The 21,254-nt window shown below is 28.6% G+C and overlaps 2 protein-coding genes across 2 annotated transcripts; both read right to left on the bottom strand.

The window, feature by feature from the left end:
• Nucleotides 1–138: 138 nt before the first annotated feature.
• On the bottom strand, nt 139–6,041 carry LOC113515980 (troponin C). Its single transcript, XM_026900298.3, has 5 exons — nt 5,886–6,041; nt 5,493–5,664; nt 3,772–3,874; nt 3,150–3,298; nt 139–519 (listed from the first exon to the last, which is right to left on the bottom strand). Exons 1-5 carry the CDS (start codon nt 5,886–5,888, stop codon nt 491–493), a joined length of 456 nt encoding a protein of 151 aa, XP_026756099.1. The 5' UTR covers nt 5,889–6,041; the 3' UTR covers nt 139–490.
• Nucleotides 6,042–12,921: 6,880 nt separating this feature from the next.
• Nucleotides 12,922–17,018, bottom strand: LOC113516218 (arylphorin subunit alpha-like). The gene is made up of 5 exons (XM_026900597.3): nt 16,871–17,018; nt 16,017–16,147; nt 15,115–15,900; nt 14,616–14,740; nt 12,922–14,518 (listed from the first exon to the last, which is right to left on the bottom strand). The coding sequence occupies exons 1-5, from the start codon at nt 17,004–17,006 to the stop codon at nt 12,994–12,996; spliced, it is 2,703 nt and encodes a 900-aa protein (XP_026756398.2). The 5' UTR covers nt 17,007–17,018; the 3' UTR covers nt 12,922–12,993.
• Nucleotides 17,019–21,254: the final 4,236 nt, after the last annotated feature.

The following is a 21,254-nucleotide window of genomic DNA, read 5'->3' as shown; positions in this document are numbered from 1 at the left end:
CATAAGAATTGTATATATTTTATCTATGTATAGTACGTAACTAAGAAAACTTTGCATAAGACTGTTATCTATTCCAGTCATGTCCAGAATAAAATATTTTTTTATCCCATGGAAAATAAATATATAAATAAAAGTGTCTTTCAATATTGTGGATATTATATTTCTTTTTGTATAGTATTAATTTCCAAATACAATAGTGCAATGCGTTATAAATATTAGCATATAATTGTTTATAAAAAATATAAGTTCGTTACGTGTAAATTATTCCGGAAATAATTTTTTGGAACGAACTCTTACAAAGTTAAGATTTATATTATTTACTCTATTACCTATCTATAAGATAGATTAAACATTATGCATTATAATTTAATTTTTAACAACAATGCTAATACCGCATTAATGGTTTGTACTAGTGCCGAAGTCTTGTAAACATTTACATGTTATTATTAACTAATATTAATAATACTATAGTTCTATATTAACGAGCAGCTTAGTCTCCAGTCATCATCTCCATGAATTCTGTAAAAAAATAATGAAATTAATAAATATAAGTATATTATAAGTACATCATCATCATATCCTATCCTGTAATCCTTTAACTGTCCACTGCACAACATAAGCCTCCCCTTGGGGGGGGGGGGGGGGTGCCAGTAGTTGCCTCGCTTTTTGGGGGTTGGCAACAGCACTTAGGATTTATATTTGTTTTTTGAGGGTATTTCCCCCTCCCTCTATCGATTCTTACGATATCTATGGATTCTTTCAAGGAAATTAATTTCATTATTTATTAGCTTATTAGTATTTTGTGCTAATAATCTAATAATTGATTCTCAGTTATTGTTCACATTCATTACATCATACATACTATACTTTTAAAAAGGGCAATAAGCATATAGAACATAAGAGTGATATTAATTTGTTGGTTTCTATCCGTAATTTATTGTCTACATATAATTTAAATTCCAATTATAAAATAATAAATTGACATATAGTGTTAATAAGGTCTAATTACCTGAATTTCTAAACGGAAACAAACAATCAGAATATCAGATGTGTTTGACAGTTACTTAGCGACTTCGTAAGTCACTGCCTCAAGAAATGCCAATTAGTAATATGACGTAATAATATGTTGCTTATAATATTCTACCATGATTGATTTTGCAATTGCTAGATATTGGATTTACTTTGTGACAGAAAATAAATAGTATTTGTAAAGATTTGTAAATAGTAAAAGCAATTGGAATTGGAATTTTGAATTTGCTTTTTTTATATGTAGTAGACATCGAGTAGACCCGAGCACTATATACAGAATAGAATCTAAATTATTGATATAATTTTAACGTAGCGAACTATTTGACTTATATATATTTTTTAATTCTTTAATGTTACTGTCGTCTATAAATAACAAGAATATTTTTACTTCATTTAAAAAAATGATCATGGTTGTGATATTAGTCTGTATAAAGGAGATTATAAGAAACCCAAATTTTATTTCAGTATTTTCGTAACTTGCATTTTAACTAATTATTGCAAAACTACTCAGATTTATATGCATTATATGAGCACAAATTGAACATCTAATATACATTATCAGCCAATAAAGATGAGACATATTTAGAAATTAACAGTTATGAAGTAAGTTAAAAAAAAAACTAGTTATAAAGTAATCCGCACATTTTGTGAGTTGAATGACACAAAGGAATCAAAGTATTATTTTTTTTAATAAAATATAACCCTACAATTAAAATAGAAATTGCAAGAATGTTAGTAATGTATTTAAAATTAACAAGGTGACATTGTGAGAGTAAAATTTTGCATAACTTAGTGGTACATGTATGTTCTTTTATGTCTTTTTGTACCTTGTTTGTTATGTATGTATAATATTCTTACTGCCCTTATTCCAATTATTCCGCTTTTGGTTTTACGACCGGCCGCTTGCCTGACGTCAACCTTCTTTAGGAATGCATTTGTTGGTAGTATCCGCCATCGTATATGTATAGAAAAAAAAAGGTGGAAATTTTGGGAGTGAGTAAACGAAGTTGGTAAAAAGAAATGAAGTATTTATAGAGAAAAACGAAAAGCGGGTACTGTAGTTGTATAGAAATTTCAGTAGCTCGAGGGGTCGGGGTTGCATACTCGTGTACCCTTATTCAAGAACCAGGCAGAACACTACAGGAAAGTACAAGATGTATCACGATACTAGCAAAAAACGTAGAGACTACTTTATTTAAAATAATTAAAATACAATTGTAATAAAATTTTAAAATTACAAAGTAATGTTACAATTAGAAATTCTTAATATTTTCCCTTGGTATTGACCCTGTCATTATTATTGATAATGATTTTGAATAACTTTGTGGCAAAAGCATTTGGTACAATGCCAAAGACGATTTCTCTTTATAATAGTTACGTATAGCGTTGACATATCTCAGAACTTGTTTACCGCTTTTATTATCGAAAATCGTAGGTGAATATTGAGTACCTATATTCGTAAAAAAGTATTTGTGTCTCCACATTTAGGGGGGTGCGTCATTCTTAATCCAATGTACAGTCAGTTTGCATTCATTTGGCATCTCATGCTGATGACGACAAGCGAGGTATGCAAGGATGTAAAAATAAAAGTGAATATTAGCGAGATTTCATCTTAAGTAGATTCACTAGTAATAATTTTAACTAGTATTAATGGTCAAATTTTATAAGCTGAATTGGAACCGCTTCTTGACATCCGATTGAGGTAAAATTGTACACGCACCTCTAGTACAATACTTAATATTATAATATTTTAATAATCTTGTTAGTACGAGTGTTAATGAAAGAACTTGAAGAATATAATATGCAACTAAATGACATCGTTTTAAAATAACTACAGTCACAAAATGGCGAATTATATTATACAGTAACCGTTTACTACCTGTGGCTGTTTGCTTCCCACTTATGTAGTATAAATACACTTGTTTTTAAATATATTTATTTATTTATTTTATTTATTCATTAGTACAAATATGTGTACATGGCGGACTTAATGCTAAAAGCATTCTCTCCCAGTCAACCATAGTTTAAAGTTTTATAGTTTATAGTTTTTAAATATATCTTAATCAGACTTGTATGATTCGGTATTGTAAATTTAAAAATAATATGCAAATAATTCGTACCATCAAAGTCGACGGTTCCGGAGCCGTCAGTGTCGATTTCAGCGATGATGCCATCTAAGTCTGAGTTGCTCAATTTGTCGTCAAGAGCAGCCAAGATCTCCTTCAGAGTAGAGGTGGTGATGTAGCCGTTGCCTTCACGGTCGTACAATCTGAATAATTATAAAACGAAAATGAGGACCTAGTAATAAAATCAAATTAAGAAAACCAAACCCAAGAAAATGATTTGAATAACTTTCGGTTTAGATTTATTGAAGATATAATTATCAGATTGGAAGTTTTGTATTATTCTGTCTAAACTTATTTTTAGGACTAGATAGTACTTGATATTATTGTTTCCCTTCAAAGAGTACTAAAGATTGTTCAACATTTGACATAATAGATATATTTAGTCGTCAGTAGTAGTAATTTATAAGAAGTAGCATGTTATCATGCTGTCTATGACAACAGAAATAACTTTTCGCTAGGTAAACTATCAGTCCGTGTGCTATTTTAATCCTTATTACTGGTAATATAAAAAAATGAGATTTTGAATGAAAATATGGTGCTCTACTTTTCAGAATATAAAACCTATATTCTGAAAAATATATATATATATATTTGCAAAAATATATAGTTAACAAACCTGAAAGCTTCTTTCAGTTCCTGTTGCATGGCTTCAGCATCTTCCTCTTCTAAGAAGTGGGAAGCAATATTACAGAAGCCATCGAAGTTGATTTTTCCACTACCTGGAAAATATTAATAAATAAAATTGTAATAAAAGTAATAATAGTAATATATGCCCAGGATAATGTGGTTATACATCCTGTTATTATAAAAAAGTACGTAAGTAAGAATACATGTGAAGATATTGTATTAAGTCCACGGAATTTATACATTTTACATTTATCATTTAGTTCAGGTAACTATCAGCAATAAACCTTGGCATTCCTCATGGTAAAGATTGTCTATTTCTTTCAACGTTCCTTTCGTAAATAACTAAATCAAAGTAACGGAGACAGATTTTTTCGAGTAAACTATAATTTAATGCAGCTCTCCATATTTATAAATAGATTCATTGGTTACTGAATGATGAGAAAATATTCCAGATGTCTCGAATTTCATGCGAGCTTGTACATTTTGCTTATGCACTATGACGATTGGTTGTTGGTAGGATATCGTTTACGTTGATCTACGTCGACCGATCGTTACGTTTTCTGTTTACTGTAACACGTTTTGACCTTGCAATGTATTTAAACGTCAGCCATATACTCGGTTTGTAGTGTAGATTCCAAAGATAGTTCTCTAGTTATAAGCGATGATTAATGTTCTCTCTGTAGCTGTTTACAGTTTGGACCAAATTGGTCTATGTGATGGTGTTAAAAATAATCAAACACATTTCGATTTTAAGGAAATAATAAGTTTATTTTTTTGTATCGAATGAAACTGTGATAATGAGTTTATTATCTATTAAAAGAAATTTTGTCAGATTTGTATGCTTAGAATCTATTTGTTCCCGTTTATGGTGAAAATTATAAATCTTTTAGCGGACATCTATTAAAAATTTGTTATTTTTTTTTGGTTTTAATTTAAGTATTTTTGCACTACTTTATATTGAACTAGTCACTTGTAGTAATAAAATGGTGTAGAAAATAAAATGTAAATGATTTTATTAGCAAAATGTGGATGGTTTGTTATTTGAAAAATTATTAATTACCTTTATACTCGTATATGTCCGGGATATATATATTTCTCGAACATAAATTTAGACTTTTATTAATTATTGATGCTATTAAAGAATGGGTGATAAGTAAACAAGACAAACTTACTAGCCTCGAGGATGTGAGAGATGCCAATTTTAGTTCAAGGATTATTAAAAGGAGGTTTCTAATGTTGATGATTTATAATTGATGACCGGCCAGAGCTTCTAAATTATTTATTCGAAAACGTTTTGCAAGGTTGAGTTCATTTTCAAGTTGAGTGGCATGGACAGATATAATCCTTCGAAGGACCACAATTGTATAATTTATATAAGTTATTTTCAGTACTACTATTTTACTTTTAATCATTTTATTTTAAGACATAAATGTTTTTTTTATCATTTTTTATTTAAATTACATTACAAAACCGATTGACAAGATTTCTTATTATTAATTATTTGATTTTTCAAATTAAAGTGATGTTTGAGATAAAATTAGTATTTCTAATATCGGAGCAAACCCTACAATTGCAATAAAGTTTATTAAAACCAATTCATAATTGGTGACGATATCGTAAGAATACATACAAAAATACATTATTTCGATCTTATATTACAATTATTTTTAGATAATAAACAAAAAGTAGTTCGAAAATATAAGTTTTTACCTTCAGGGTCATTTTCATCAATAAGGGCTTGGAGTTCAGAGTCATCAAACAGTTGACCCATGGTGTTCAAAATTGTGGAGATCTTCAAAACGTCAATGTATCCGCTCTTTGTAGTGTCGAACATTTGGAAGGCTTTGCGCAGCATCGCCATCTTCTGTTCATCATCTGAGTCCTATAGACAAGTTAATAATATCAAAAATATAATCAAAAACGATAAAAAAATATGATTTACATGTTTTTTAACATGTTATAAAAATATCTGAATTATTTGGAAACAATTAAAACTATGGCCTTGATGTTACACTTAAGTTATTTTTTATTTATACTCGTACAAGATGCACATTTATATAACACTGTTATAAATCCAATTCACAACAAAACTTATATTCTCACCATGTTTAGTGTGTAGGGTTGGCAATTGTAACAAGAACCGAATCCGAGTGCGAGTGTTGTTACACTGAATTTTACGTTGGTTTTCCACCCTTATTTATAGAACATTCTCATCATCCGAAACACGGGAATACAAAAATAAGTGAAAACTAATTCTTTCTCTGTCACTCGTTTAAGATTTCCTGCCTCCATTCAGACCGTCATCGAGTGAATTAACGATCTGTTGATAGATATGTTTTCGTTGTAATAGGGAAGGGAAAAAATATATTTGTCATTTGTCTATTACGATTGATACAAAAACAAATAGATATTTTTTTTGTTTTTATCACTCCGTTTAGTTCGAGCGTTCACTATATGTTGATTATAGAAGACTGTATGAGTTATTATTTATGGATTTACTTCAACAAAATTTACATACAAGAGTTGCCTAATATAAGTTTCTTATACGTCTTTAAATTTTAACACTAGTGTATGATTATTACTATATCCTTATATGTTAAGACTACGTTTTGAATATATCTATTATTAATTAAATTAAAATATATTTCTAGTTAATACCTTGCAAATTTAATATATTGAACCTTAAGTATAATATGAGAAATATATCTAAATGAGTATGTTAAACAGGCTATTATTTAATAGAATAATAAAGAAATTAATGTTATGTACAAAGATATCTTATAGATACATTCAATACAATACCTATATTATGCTAATCAATTTGTAACGCATTTTTATTTTAAAAAGTATAAAATTGGCTTAACTTATTTTATTTTACTTAATAAATTCTAACTCTGCATAAAACTATACAATAATAAAATATTTAGTTATTATGTGGTAATTCGCTTGAATAAAGTTTTTAAATATTATTTCCTTTGATTGATTCTGATTTTAACAACATAAAAAAAGTTATAATAACTATTTAAGGAGTAAATTGCCAATTGTGGTATTCTAAAAGAGATGAATATGTGATTTTGGCACTACAGCAACACAACTTGTTATATGAATTGAACATTTAATGAATGAAACTGAAAACATTCTTTATAGTAGGTTCTTTAAACAATCCTGAAGTAACATAAATACGAATAGACATTATAAATACATGAAATAACTCAACAAATTCACGATCGTAATAGTAATACATGAAACTGAACATCTCCAACCGTCCAGTTTAAAGCATTCCAGAATCGCATTCGTGTACCAAACTGCTCCTTGATTAAGAGCAGGAAATTCCTTTGAAGCAACGAATTCATAACAATCCAAATGAAAATATTACGCATGAAGCGTCACATTCCGATGTTTCAAACATTTTTATAAATATTAATTTCAAAACTTATTTTTTGCTCAAATAAATTAGAATATTGTTCAAATATAAAGTTTACATTAGATTGTGTTTTTAAGTTTTGAAGTAATTTGAAAATTGCGTTTATTGTGATATAATCTTTTTGACTTTTGATTTGTTTCGTAAAAAATTTCTTTTAATTCTAAAATTATATGGTGTCTATGAATTTTAGTAGATATAAACAAAGAAATAGATAAAACAATGTGATTTACTTATTCAGGACATACAAAAATCTATTTCAGTACGAATTTTGTTGAATGAATATTTTGTCGCTTCTGTTCTAATTATCTTTATCTCGAATTAGTTCAATTATTTTATTGGATAAATAATCATTATTTAAGTTATTAATTTCAATTTTAACATTACAAAATAAATAATGTATATTAACTTGACACATGTCAAGTTTGTATGTAATTTAAAAACTTTTTTCTAAGTAGGTCCACCAGGGATCAATACTTGGCCCACTTTTATATTACATTCCCAATATGTAGATGATACACACATAGTACATAAAAATCTATCTATATATTACCGATTATACTGTATTGTGATTACGATTGTATTGCGGCTTTGCAAGCAACGAACATTTGAATCGTAATGCTTCCTTGGCAACCGACAATGTTTTTAAATTCAAACAAATAAATATCATGCTTATGCCAGAAGTTTTGTCTTTTTTTGTCTTGCAGTTTTCTTGATAAATAAGCAATAAATTGTAGTAAGAATTTATTTTATGTATCGTCGTATTATTCACTTTATAAATAAGAAGAATCTAATGATAACTCTTTTATTATTATACTATCACATTGTTTTTGCCGCTCTAAATGCTTATATTGATAAATAAAATACTTCTTATTATTTCTTTCATTTATAAAATTACATTAGAATAGAATAGCTAAAAATAAAAATAATAATAATAAAAAATAATAAACAAGTAGTAGGTAAAATGTAGAAATGTATCCAAAAAACATTGCCCTCCTTCGGTAGTCAAACAAAAAAAAACAACTCGTCTTTGCTTGGCGACCACTGGCGCGTGAAACGGGTTATACGGCGGCGCCCGCGCAGATATAGAATGTCGGTGATCGACTATAATTTTTGTGTTCTAAAGCGAATGCCACAATGAGTGAAACGTCTGCCGAGCTTTGCACGGCACGACGGCCACGTGCGTGCTTAGTTCGCATCATTCAAGCTGAAATTAGGTCACCATTAAATAATGATGTCAGTGTTATGCTGGCAATGGATTTATTTTTAATATTTACCTGTTAATGTTATAAATGTCTTTATTGGATTTACATTAAAATTTATACAATAGGACCTGTATTTTATCTTTTATTGTTAAGACTTCTAAAAGAGTGTAGATATCAAGTTATTTTATTTTAATTATAATTGATAGGGTTTACTTTTTCTTGGTTTATATTTTAATTTTTTGACGAATAAAGCTATATATAGCTAAATATTTACAGTGATCCTACAATACGAAATAAGATGTTGTAGGGTATTTATAAAACATCTAGATATCCAAGATTGAAGTCGCTTTATTTGTCTTACATTTATTATTTGTAAAGTTGAAAATAACGACTGTCATAGATGACAGTTGTATAGCTCAGCTCTGTTGTTGTTATTATTGAGTTGTGGGTCTGTTTGTGTATCAAAAACATTAGAAAGTGAAACTACTAGACTTCGTGTAAATATTATTTTTATTTTCAAATAAACGTTATAGTTCTGTTAAGTTATCCACAAGAGGTAAACAATATATATTATAAAGTAGGTTTGAAAATTTGAAAAGCTTTAAATTGAAAATTAAATAGAAAATAAAACATTCATGTTATTATGTATCTATTAATAATATGGTGGTCGAGTTTTATGTGATTTACCTGGATAGGAAATAGTATGTTATACTGCTGTGTAGCGGCACAGAATATTTTTTATATCTAAAATGTTATTCATGTTTACAAGAATACAAAGTGTTACCGCTCCTTTTTATTTTCAGAAAGTTCAACGAATGCGTCTGAATACCACAATACATTTTGCCAGTGCAATACAAGAAGACTCAAAATAAAACCTAAAGTCATTATAGTTTCAGTAAACTAGAATTTTTCACTTCTGTGAAAGGTCTCGATCTAGATGTGAGGTGTGGGTTATTACTGGTGTGAAATATATTGTTAGTATTTAAGTCTAAGGTCTAGTGGATTTATTGATAGGAATATATGCTATTAGGTCGACATACAGACGGTGCTCTGAAAACTATTATAGTTAAGTTATAATAGTCTTATCTATCATCACTCATTAATAATATACATCGGTATAATGGTGGTAAGGAACGTATACTAATAGTGTAGATAGAGTAACGATTATACTTTCATCTCAAAAAATTAAAAAAGAAATTCCTTGTAAAATTACCTAATAAGACTATGCTGATTATAATGGCAATAGTATTATATTATTTGTTTATGATATTCCCTGTAAGGACAGGTATAGTCGTGAGTGTATACATATATATACATTTTAATTTTATTATTTTTACATTTAATTCGCGCTCTAACCATGTTAGAACTAATGTGTTCGGCGAAATATTGGCATGAGGATTGGCACAATACTACAACGGCAACAGTCGACAAATGCCTTTGACTTTCCCATTAAGAATTATAATTGGAAGCATAGTTATTTACTAATTGATATTGTTTTATTACAGCTCGACATATGACTGTATTGGGTATTTGATTAGAATTATTTAATTGAATTTCGCTACCATTATTCTGTGTGTGTTTGCTAACACTGACCACTACTATTACTATCAGAAGTTCTACAACCTTCCAAATAGGCATCCATTTTCAACAGCCACTTCTTTCATGCACGTGTTTCTCATTTTTCACTCAAGACGAGGCGTCTTCAGGCAAATTATTATATCGCTGCTTGAAGCCTAATGTTAACTGTTTGGAGCTCAAACTGTGAATAACCAGTGATATGGGCTTCCGCAAAATAACATCTAGTTCGGTAAAATACGAATATATAACAATATGGTTCATGTATGCGAACTATGGATAAGAGAACTTTTTTCCATCAACTGTTAGCTTCACTTTATTAAGTACCTTTTCATGCTGTATTTAAAGGAGTCAAGATTATAGGATAAATGAAATATATCATGGAAAAGATTATTACACAGTTTTATTTATATAACATTTCTTACATTGTTTAGAAAAGAATATATAAATTTATGCTTTAGAAAAAAAAATATTTTATACTGTATTTAATTGTACAAATTAATCTTTTTTACAGTTCAGTATATTTTCATTAATTACTTTATTTAATGATACGTACCATATATTTGCCCACGTGAAATAGGATAAAAAGTACCCTATGGGTTAATTTATAATAATATGATTTATCTCTACTCTAAATTTATTCCAAATCCGATGAAACATTGGAGTAACAAATTATCTAAACATCTTTATAAAGTTTTACATTTATAATATTAGCAGGTAAGGTACTTCTGTTAAGGTAAATTACACTTTATGTAGCATATTTGAGGTTCATTATGTGTCAGCGATTAAATGTTTCTAATGTATCTTTTAATATCAACAGCTTAAAAGCAACACATAGATTTAGCAATGAATCATACAGTAATTTGTCTGAAATAAAACTAGTAGCGTGCTTTAATTGCATGAAATATTTGGTGCTACGAAACTATGTAGTGGGCTTGATTAAATTTATTCGTCAATGCGTTGCCGACGCTCCACAATTTATTGAGTTAAAATACCTGGATCGAAATAATTGGCCATCACAGCCAAAAGCAAGTTTGGATAGCTCACAATATCGGTGTCTATTCAGTGGAAATACATCTTCATTTTGGCACAGTGCAGTTTCTCTTGCAAAATTTACAGGAATATACATGCCAGTGGTATAGTATTTTTAAATATATGAGCTTAATAGGCTTTACGTATCTCAAAGATTAAATATATCTATAATTATTTTATAGTTTTTTTTTTTTATTTTTATCTGATAATAATTTATAGTGTAAAATACAGGAACATTTTCAAAATAAATCATCAATTATCTACATTTTGAAAATGCAATGAAATTGTCAAAATGCAAATAACCATTATGTGCATTTTGAGGTTGTGCAAAAATTAGTTGAGTTTATCCATACCAGGTTCGTCTTTGCTAAAATTATTATAACGAAGTAATATAATCAAGATTTGACTAACTAAATATTTTCTCGAACTTCAGAATCCATAAACGGTTACCTCTAGATATTAATGAGATAGGGATGTCCGATGTCTTGTTATTTCGACTTAAAATGTTTCTATTGATGGAATCGCTTGCCATTTTGTCGCTTTGCTATTTGGCCAACTCCTTTAGATGAATTACAAATGGATTTATTAACAAAATTATTAGCTCTAGCGGGCCTATGAGATAGAATGAACCGTCGACATGCGCTGTTTTGTTCTTTCTAATTTGTTTAGGGGAACGTTACTGTCACGCTTTCGATATTCACTATTTTGTGATGTTATTCGGTCTTAGGATCGATGTATTTATTATATTCTCAATTCTTGTTGCCATATGAAATATAATTCTTAAAATTTACGTGTCTGTTTGTTTAATGACTCGTGTACGTTGTCTGTCTTTACGATTAGTAATAAAGTTTATTTATGTGAATACAACCCACATCAAACACACATATCGCATGTATTTATGAATAGGAAAAAAAAAAATATTTTTAGGTAGTTTTATTAAAATTTTTACTTTTTACCTGTTATTATGATATATATGGATATTGTCTGAACACCTACTTTGTGGAAACCTTGTAATCAACTGTAAAAATATTTGTATTCATATTCTAGCCGTTGTCACACTAGTGACCGATGGTTTTTAAATTTTCTGCGATGAAAATAGGGAAAGCGTAACGTCGTTGTAAAATATTTGGAACATATCCAAAAATAATGATGATGAGAAACCGCTTGAAAGAGTAATATTCACATTTTGCTTATTCACACAATTTTACATAAATTGGAAACTGAGATGAATATTTATTAAATATTGCCACATGACCTTCTCGTGTTGATATAACGTGATCTCCTATCATAAAATTAATACTTTATTTTAATATGATTTAATAATATAATAAAAGAGAATTAATAATTTATTGTTTTACTGTTATGTGATCATTTAGTTTAAGTTCATATTAGATATAATCAATCAATGTTTGAAGTAAAAAAAGAAACTACTTATAAAAGCATTATTTTCTAATATGTATTAGGAACCATACCAATAATAAAAAAATTTTCTGGTGATAGTTTTCCCATGATTTATTTGTAAAGATTGGCTAATTACACGATAAACAACAATAAAATCAAATTGCTCTTTTAATTAATGCCAATACGAAACAAATCTGCATTCAGTGATTCGTGGCAGCCTGTAAGAAGTTTTTGTTTTACATAGCGAGAGATGTAAGGCTTTCCTTTATATTACACAAATATTGAATTACATTATTTAATAAATAACAGGACAATTTTGACGTACTTATAATATAATAATAAAATTTAATTTGTTATTACTATTTTTATAGAATCTATTTGCACTACATATTTATCTACTTGGACTAAAATAATTTCTAAAGAGATCATTCGTATATTATATATGTATAATTTGTATAATTATATTAATGTAATAAATAGATAGCTTTAAATGAAACTGCATATAATTTATGTATTGATTTTAATATACTTAGTTAATATTAATATGTTATTAATATCTAATTTAATATAATCAAATTTATTCATAAATTTTTTCAGGGTGTATAAAATCAAAAGAATGCAATATATAATAAAAAAATTTCCAAACACTATTTTGTGGAGATTCTTCAATGTGAGTTAAGGAATCTTTACTTGTAATGTCATCTTTAATTCCTTTAGAATTTGTGCTCGTAATATCCTTATCTTCCAATATAACATCTTTATTGTCTGTTATGTCTTCAATAATATCCTTGTTTAATACTATTGTAGGAATATTTTTAGCAGTTGTTTCGGAGATAGATTTATTTTCTTCATTTTCATTACTTTCATAGTTAGTGTATGTTTTTGGAAAACGAACATCTTTATCATACAAATTTTTTTTAGATCTGTAATCAAAAATATTTTTTTTGTTGTAGATTGATTGATTATTTTTCATGCTTATACCTTTATTTTCGGGGTTAAATTTGTCTCTGCTATACGAATAATCTATTCTTTGTCCATATTGATCTCTTTTCGAACTATAGTCAGTACTTTGTGGTTGCTTCCTTTTTGTAAAGTCAGGTTGTAATTTTAACATACTATGAGTATTTGATTCGATGTTATCAAGCTTATTCACATCATCATATTCATATTTTGATTTTTCTTTATATTCTCTGTCTTCCAAGTCCTTTTTGGAATAATAATTAGAATATTTGTTATTATCCCACTTCTTATTACCATTAATACTATCATAGTTTTCATTACTTCCTTTATGAGATATAATAATTTCTTTAGTCATTGCATTTGGAAGACTAAACAATTGGTAATCATCAGTAGCTAAATCAAATGGATATCCAGGAGACAGTATAGCAGTATTAAATTCGTTATTGATAGTATAAGAAGATGAACTACTAGAAGTAACTTTTGTTAATGGAGCGATGAATGCGAATATTTGTGTTGGAAGTCCATTGGATGAACCTTTAGGTAAGATTAAACGATCTGGATAGCCAATTTGTAAACCAACAGCTTTCATCGGTAATGCATCTAAACCAAATTCAGCGTCTTCTATACTCTTACGTAAGAAACGAATAGATACAAAGTCACCGGAAAAACTTTTTATTTCTTTTGATGATCGTGAAAGCAAGTTAATTCCTTTTTTGAGATTTACATCATAACAATCAAGTAATACAAATCTATTTTTATTTATAATAAATTCACCTGGTAACATTTTAGGACCCAAATATATTTTAACTAATCCTTTTTGTGCCTCAAGAGAGGAGATATTAAGTTTAATGACGAATGGTTTGTGGTTTAATCTTTGTTGATTTATCTTTACTTGGAAAGTTTTATTGTTAGTTTTGGATTTTAAGGAATCAGTAACATCAAATTGATAGTCATCAAATAGAGTTATCATTTTCTTCGTTTCTATATTTAAAATTTCAACACCAGGAAAGTATACTTCATTTCTTGAATAACTTGGGAATACTTTCAATGAGCTGTCAATCAGCTCTACTATTTTTTTATTTAGTTTCCAGAATACAGGGTCTCGTAGCGATGAAAGAAAATGGTCTAATACAGAATATTGTCTGAAAATAACATTGGAATATAAACATTATTAATTAAAAAATACTATTCGTTATTATATATGATATGATATGTTTTTAATAACTTAGTATTTCATACCTGATATTATTTGTTACATCGTATCCTAAGCGCTGTCTTGCTAAAGTTTCGTAGCTTTTCTCTCCAATAACAAATATTTCCATCAAATGGTTTATTATTTGAGTTTTGTTATATCCAGTTTGTTTCTGTAAATGAAATGAAATCTATATTTTCACTCTTATATGTATTTAAATATAAAAAAAAAACTATGTAACCACTATAATAGGTTGGATTAGGTTTGTTTTTTTTTAATGACTTGCTTTTCAGTAATGACTTGCTCTTCTGACAAATTTTATTGTAGCAAATTGTTTTCTATAAAGATGTAGAAATATTGCATACATTATTATGATCATTATATTTTTATCGCTTTTATTGCTTATTGTTCGAATATAGTTTCTACTGTGGATCCTGGTTAAAGGCAGTCTCAATTATAAATATGTACGAAATCATAGTCTAGGTATGTTATTACTAACCTAACGCGAGTGTTATTTCATTTTAAATGTTTTAATTAGATACTTACCAAATGTGTAACTACATTTTTTATATTAGCCTCAATATTTTGTAGAAACTCTATACCTTCACTTACTGATGGTAAATCAATAGGTATTGTTCTATGGGCAAAATCATCTCCAGTTGAATAAATTAACATAGGATCGTATGTATCAACGGCAGAATTCCAATTAAGACTTTCTAATTCTGGTAACCCGTTAGCATATCTTTCTAAGTCATATCTAGCAACTAATTGTTTCATCGATTGATACATATAGTCTCCATATGTGTTATCTTCATTTGATTTAAACAAAAACATAGTATTAAGTTTATCAAAGAAATAAAAAGAATTTAAAGCTATATCTTCACGAAAATATGCTAACTTAGAATCTTCATCGTCGTTTATGTCAGCAGTATAATTAGCGTCCAAAATATATGCATTTCCTTCATCTTTTACGTCTTCAGTTAGTGTAAAATCTTCATCTGTCAGTAATGACGATGCTTTGATAATGATATCTTTACGAATGAAATAATTTGGCAACAATTCGTAAGGAGCAGTTATTGAAAGATTCGATAAATCATGTCTTGTAAAAATTGTTAAATATATAGCATCAATGAATAATCCGCAATTCGTATTTTGACGAGCCCACGCTGCAGTTTTAAAAAACGTATCAAAATTTTTCGCATGTAGCATTACAGCATAAATTATTTTAAGTTCATTTCGATGTTCAATATTGTATTCGGAAAATATTTCATTTTTGGATAAAAGTCCATTTCCTGATTGAAGATTCTGCAAGTCTGCGATGACATTGGAATCCTGAAATTAAAATAGAAAAAAAGCAATTTACTATTGTGGAATAAAAAAAAATGCTTTTAGATTTTTCATAAAAAAGAAAATATGCATATTTAATTCCTTGTAGAAATTTATCATACCGTATAGTCTTCAGGTTTATCCAGTGTGAATTCTTGTGCAAATCTCATAATAATAGGATCACTACTTTCTTCACAAATATTATCAAATAAGAGTAACATCAACTTTTGTATGTGGATATATCCTGAGACATCTGAAGAAAACAATCATTTACTAACTACAGTAATACAATAGTTGTAATTTTATTTATAATTTAAAATAAGTTTGGAATCCTTATTACATTATTAATCATATAAATACCATGTTTCATGTTCAAGTCGCATGATATGTATTCTTTTTATGTTTAATTGAATGTAAATTATAAAATCCATAAATTAATTGCTAAATTAATTCATTCTACGCTGACATTATATGCGTTAATTAGCAAAATTTTATACAACAGAATATTATGTAATATAATAATTATGTACTGACTAATATTATAAACTTAATTTTTTTTTTGTTATTTTCAATAGAAAGTCAGAAAAATAGACATACCTAGAATACAACATGCAGAAGCACTTTTTGTGATGGATAAACTACATATATTGTTGATAGAACTAGTAATTATTCAATAAATTAAAATAAATATTATTTGTTTACATTGAATGATACATGAATATTTTTATGAGATTGTGAAGTAAGACGTTATAGTAGAAAATTAGAATTATTTTCATCGTTTGGATGTCACAGCTAGGAGATAAAGTACAATACATTAGTGTAAAATGAGGAAAATTAAAAATAAAACTTTATATTGACTAGTGTGGTAATTGAAGGATAATATCTCCTCTTCAGCTGTGGATGGATTATCAGAATGAAGATGACAATTTTAATATGATTACAAACAATGTTAAAGTTAACCGAAGCTAATATTTACCGTGTTTAGGTTGTATTGATTTTGTCGGAATTTTTATTAAGAATCCTGAGATTCCAGCTATAGAAAACACTAATAGAACTAAAGTTACCTCCCTCATTTTGCCAGTAACACTGAAGAATTGATTGAAATAAATCATTATATATGGTTAAGTTTGTATAGTTCAAAGACTATTTGTCTAAATGATTTGATAAATGTAGTTGAATGTTCTGAGCGTGTATGACATTAATATAACATAGGTTTTTTTAGGTCAGTATACTCTTTATTGACAGTAATACCTAATTATTTAAGAATGGTTTAATATATATTATGTCTACAGAGTGAATAATAGAGTATAATATATTATGACTTTATATAGGATTATATCAGTATTACACCAGAGATATGATAGAATTGACAGTAAAACTATAAGGTACCAAAATACAATACCTTAGTCTTGAAGAAAAGTATATCAGGAGGGGTTTCATGGGAGTATATATTGTGTGATGTTTACGGTAGTTCTCACGTCTATAGGTAACGGTTACTACTTTCCTAAGGTTTACTATTCCCTATATTTTATTAAAAAAAATTATCGAAATCTGCAAATGTAACAAAATTGTAGGAATTATATATTAATGAAGATCTCCATTAAGTACATCTCAAAGTCTTTGCCCTAGTATTTTGTCCTTAATACAATTTTCAAATAAAATTTGGGATGTGGCCTAAATATTTTTAATAGATTAAAATTGTTTGCCAATTTTTTTTTATTTTAAGCAGGGCTAAGTTTTAATAATAGATATAATATAAAAGGTGTATGCGTAGGAGTACCTTTAACTGAATTCTAAAAGCATGAGGTTTTCAGTTTGCCTGTACTTTTTTGTTTAGTTGTTACGTGATATCTTTGCCAATTAAATCTTTTTGCAATCAATATAGTTTACTTATCAATTAGTAATATAGCCGAATGTAAATAAAGGAGAAGCATAGAAGCAAATTGGTTGTTATTGTTTCTATTGGTCAAGTTACTTTTACAACTCGCTACATACTAGCTTTTGTTTATGACTTTGCCCATTCATCCTCATACTAATTCCATGATAGACAAAAAATTTTATTATTTACCTTTTTACTTAATTGAATGTGTACATTTCTTACATCATCCACGTTTCGCAACTTGTTTTATTCATACGTGCTGGTCCAAAGATACAATTAGGTGTAAATGTTTAGATACATCAATTATGTGCAGTCTGTGTGTTAAATTTAAATTAAACAATTTCAACTTTTTATCTGTACAGAGATTTGATATTTTTTATATTTGTTTGAATTCTAATAAATAAACATTAAAACTACACAACTGATTTTAAAAATTCTTCTACTTATACAAAGCTACTTTATCAACTAGTAAAATAGGCATGTATTATTTATAAAAAAAAAAAATTAAAAATAGAGATGCCTTCAAAAATTACAATAATGTCAATCAAAATATAAAAAAAATTACTTATTAACACTAATATAAAATACCAATTTATCTTTCTGTCTAAATAGATGCCGATCAGATACCCGTGCGAAGTTGGTGCGGATCGCTAGTAAATTATTGTTGGTATATATGTGTGGTGTGGTGTTGGTGACATTGAAAATATTGATAAAATTATTGTAGACGAAGATGAATTTTAAAAGGCCAGCAACGCACAAGCAACTCCTCACTTGTTGCAAGTGTTCATTGGCGACGGTAGCCGCTTTCCATCAGGTGGACCGTCTGCTCGTTTTTCTTCGCTTCCCAAACAATAAAAAAAAAATTAAGAAATGACAATATCGGTATATGGGCGTCTTCAGTCTTAATAGAGTATTATATAATTGCTGTCCACATTGCTATTCATGTCTACCATGCGATATCGCAACGGTTACCTCTTTCCATCAGAAAGGCTGCTAGCGTATTTGCCTATTTAGTTTGGATAAATAAATTATATTTATTTTACCAATTATTTATTTAACCTTGAAAGATAAAGTTTCGAGGTTAGTAACCGACCACCTAGTTCGAAGGTCTAGAGGTGACAGCTGTTTTGTTGATTGTTAATTACAAACAAATGGTAGCATGTTTGTTCATATTATAATGGAATCGATTCTTTTCTATATTTCATTTCTAACTAGATAGAATCTACGAATTGGTTTGCGTGGAATAAACAATTTTATTTAGATATCATGAGAAATATCAGAGATATTTTGTTGTTATGTTTTATGGCTATTTTTCAGTCTGAAGTGTAGGAAGGCATAACACCTTGAACGGAATAACAATGCTTGAGTCCATATTATTGGCATGAAGAATATATTTTACTGTGCCCATTATTATTATTTTATCAGCCGTTAATAGTTTTTTGTTGTACATAGGCCTCTCCCATAAGGAAGGGTTTGGCAGTAGTTATTATACTTGGCAGGCGAGTTGGCAACCGCTGTACAACCTATAGGATAGGCTCTTATGATACCCAAGGGAATGAAAATAATGTCCCATTCTATGCCGGGACCACACGCGCTGTGTTCATAGTGTTGTTCATATCTATAGACAATCATTACCACTTTACATTAGGAGAACCGTTAGTTTATTTTCTATTCAAAAGTGTTTAAAAAATAACTTATTGCATTAAAAACGGAACCTCGTTTATACCTACATTTTAGTAGACAGAACAGAACGCTGTTGGATATTGCTAATGGTAATTCGAAATTGAGAGTGGCGCCCCTAGATCAAAATCACGAGTTTAAAGTCGATAGTGGTGCTAGGTTTGAATTGTTTAAAAAAAATCTAAATAAATGGATTTACATACAATATCACTAGAAATTCAATACATTATAAATATACGGGTGATCCATTTCTACACAGTAAGCCAGTGTATCGGGGAGCTGGTCTGATTCCCAGACACCTAATGTTCCTCTCAACACTCTAACTCTCTATGTGTTCATAATATATAAATCGAAAACGTAATAAAAAAAATGTGTAAGTTTGTGAAAAGATGATTGGATGTTTATACATTTGGATGTTTGTTAGTCATGATCAATCTGCTGAACGATTTAAATGAATATAATATAAACTAAATTATAGATACAGGCTGCTTTTTATTCTAATTCACCCAGATTAAATCGCAGATTATAGCAAATAAAATTGTGCAGTTACAAGTGGTAAACAGTAGTGAGCAGGTATATATTTACAGTTTTCATAATACATATATAACTGTCGTCGATCAGTTATTTTTATACTATTCGTACTTGGAATGACAAACAAGTTGACGGCCCACCTGATGGAAGTGATAAATGTTGGCTATAGAGATAAACACGGAATATTAGTGACTAGTTTTTAAACGTGACTTCGTCCGCGTGACTGAGATATATTTATTGAATGCGATAAAAAAAAAAAAAAAACTATGTCCTTCTCTATCCCAAATAGAATTTGTGTATCAAGTTTCATGACTATTTATTGAGCCGTTAGGGTATAGCCAAGTAAAAAGACAAAACATTTATCACATGGTAATCCAAATTTTGAACCAAAATTGTAGAACTTTCCAAAAATTAATCAAAAAGAAAAGACTACATAAGTGGCTAATTCACAAATGTTTTTACTCTCTGAATGAATGTTTAAAAAAGTGATCCTAGTACAATGCTTCAAAAAACTTTTCTTATCATTTTTTTTATATTACGGTGATTGTGACCTTTTAAAATTTAACACATTCATTTTACAGTTGTTTTACTACCATTGGTGTTTCGGTATGTTTTTGAAATAACGGCGAGCATACAATAATCAAAAAAAGAAAAGCTTTTTTAAAAACATTTTATGTATGGAACGCTCGGCGAATGAGTTCAACTCACAGTTGGCTGGTTTGATAAAACTATCCTATTTCTCAATATTGATAATTCTTTTTACAAATGGTAGGATTTATTTCCATATTGGCGTTATATTAAATGGGTCAAACAAGCCCATTGTTACCTCTTTGTTTTGCTTTTTGTAACGTTATTTTTTTTGTCTGTATATTGTTTGAAAGTGCAATTGTTTTTAAATATTCTTTATAACACTAAAACATACACTAATATTAACAATTAGAAACAATGTGAGCAAAGGTGAATTTATCTTTAAAAGAGAATTCTTCCAGTCCACCTAACACAGTAGCATAGGAAGTAGTAGACAGCAGTAATTCAAAACAGAAGCAATAATAATTAGTATTTACAAAATTTACATTATATCTATATTTGAAATAATTGTGTTCTCGGCATAGAATAAGCTATCCTTTCCTTTTTAGTGGGTGTTGTAAGAATCGACTAACAGAGGGCGAGGGAAGGGCAGTAGCCTCTCTCTTAAAACATCTCTAAAGCCTAAATGCGGTTGCCAACCCGCCCACCAAGCGTGGCAAGTACTGGCAAAACACCCTAAAGG

Source organism: Galleria mellonella, unplaced genomic scaffold (genome assembly GCF_026898425.1).
Source record: "Galleria mellonella isolate WM207_F2 unplaced genomic scaffold, CSIRO_AGI_GalMel_v1 utg74, whole genome shotgun sequence".
Taxonomy (NCBI): domain Eukaryota; kingdom Metazoa; phylum Arthropoda; class Insecta; order Lepidoptera; family Pyralidae; genus Galleria; species Galleria mellonella.
Note: the sequence above shows the minus strand (reverse complement) of the source record. Positions and strands in the feature narration are given on the sequence as shown.

Bases quoted from the DNA above. Each gene is read 5' to 3' on its own strand.
- LOC113515980 (XM_026900298.3), bottom strand. The intron at 3,299-3,771 runs GTTTGTTAACTA...ATAATTATTCAG, and splicing joins GAACTGAAAGAAGCTTTCAG to ATTGTACGACCGTGAAGGCA. The intron at 520-3,149 runs GTACGAATTATT...ATTTTTTTACAG, and splicing joins CGGAACCGTCGACTTTGATG to AATTCATGGAGATGATGACT.
- LOC113516218 (XM_026900597.3), bottom strand. From the start codon at position 17,006: ATGATTTATTTCAATCAATTCTTCAGTGTTACTGGCAAAATGAGGGAG. The intron at 15,901-16,016 runs GTATGATAAATT...TTTTAATTTCAG, and splicing joins ATAAACCTGAAGACTATACG to GATTCCAATGTCATCGCAGA. The intron at 14,741-15,114 runs GTAAGTATCTAA...TTTCATTTACAG, and splicing joins AAAATGTAGTTACACATTTG to AAACAAACTGGATATAACAA.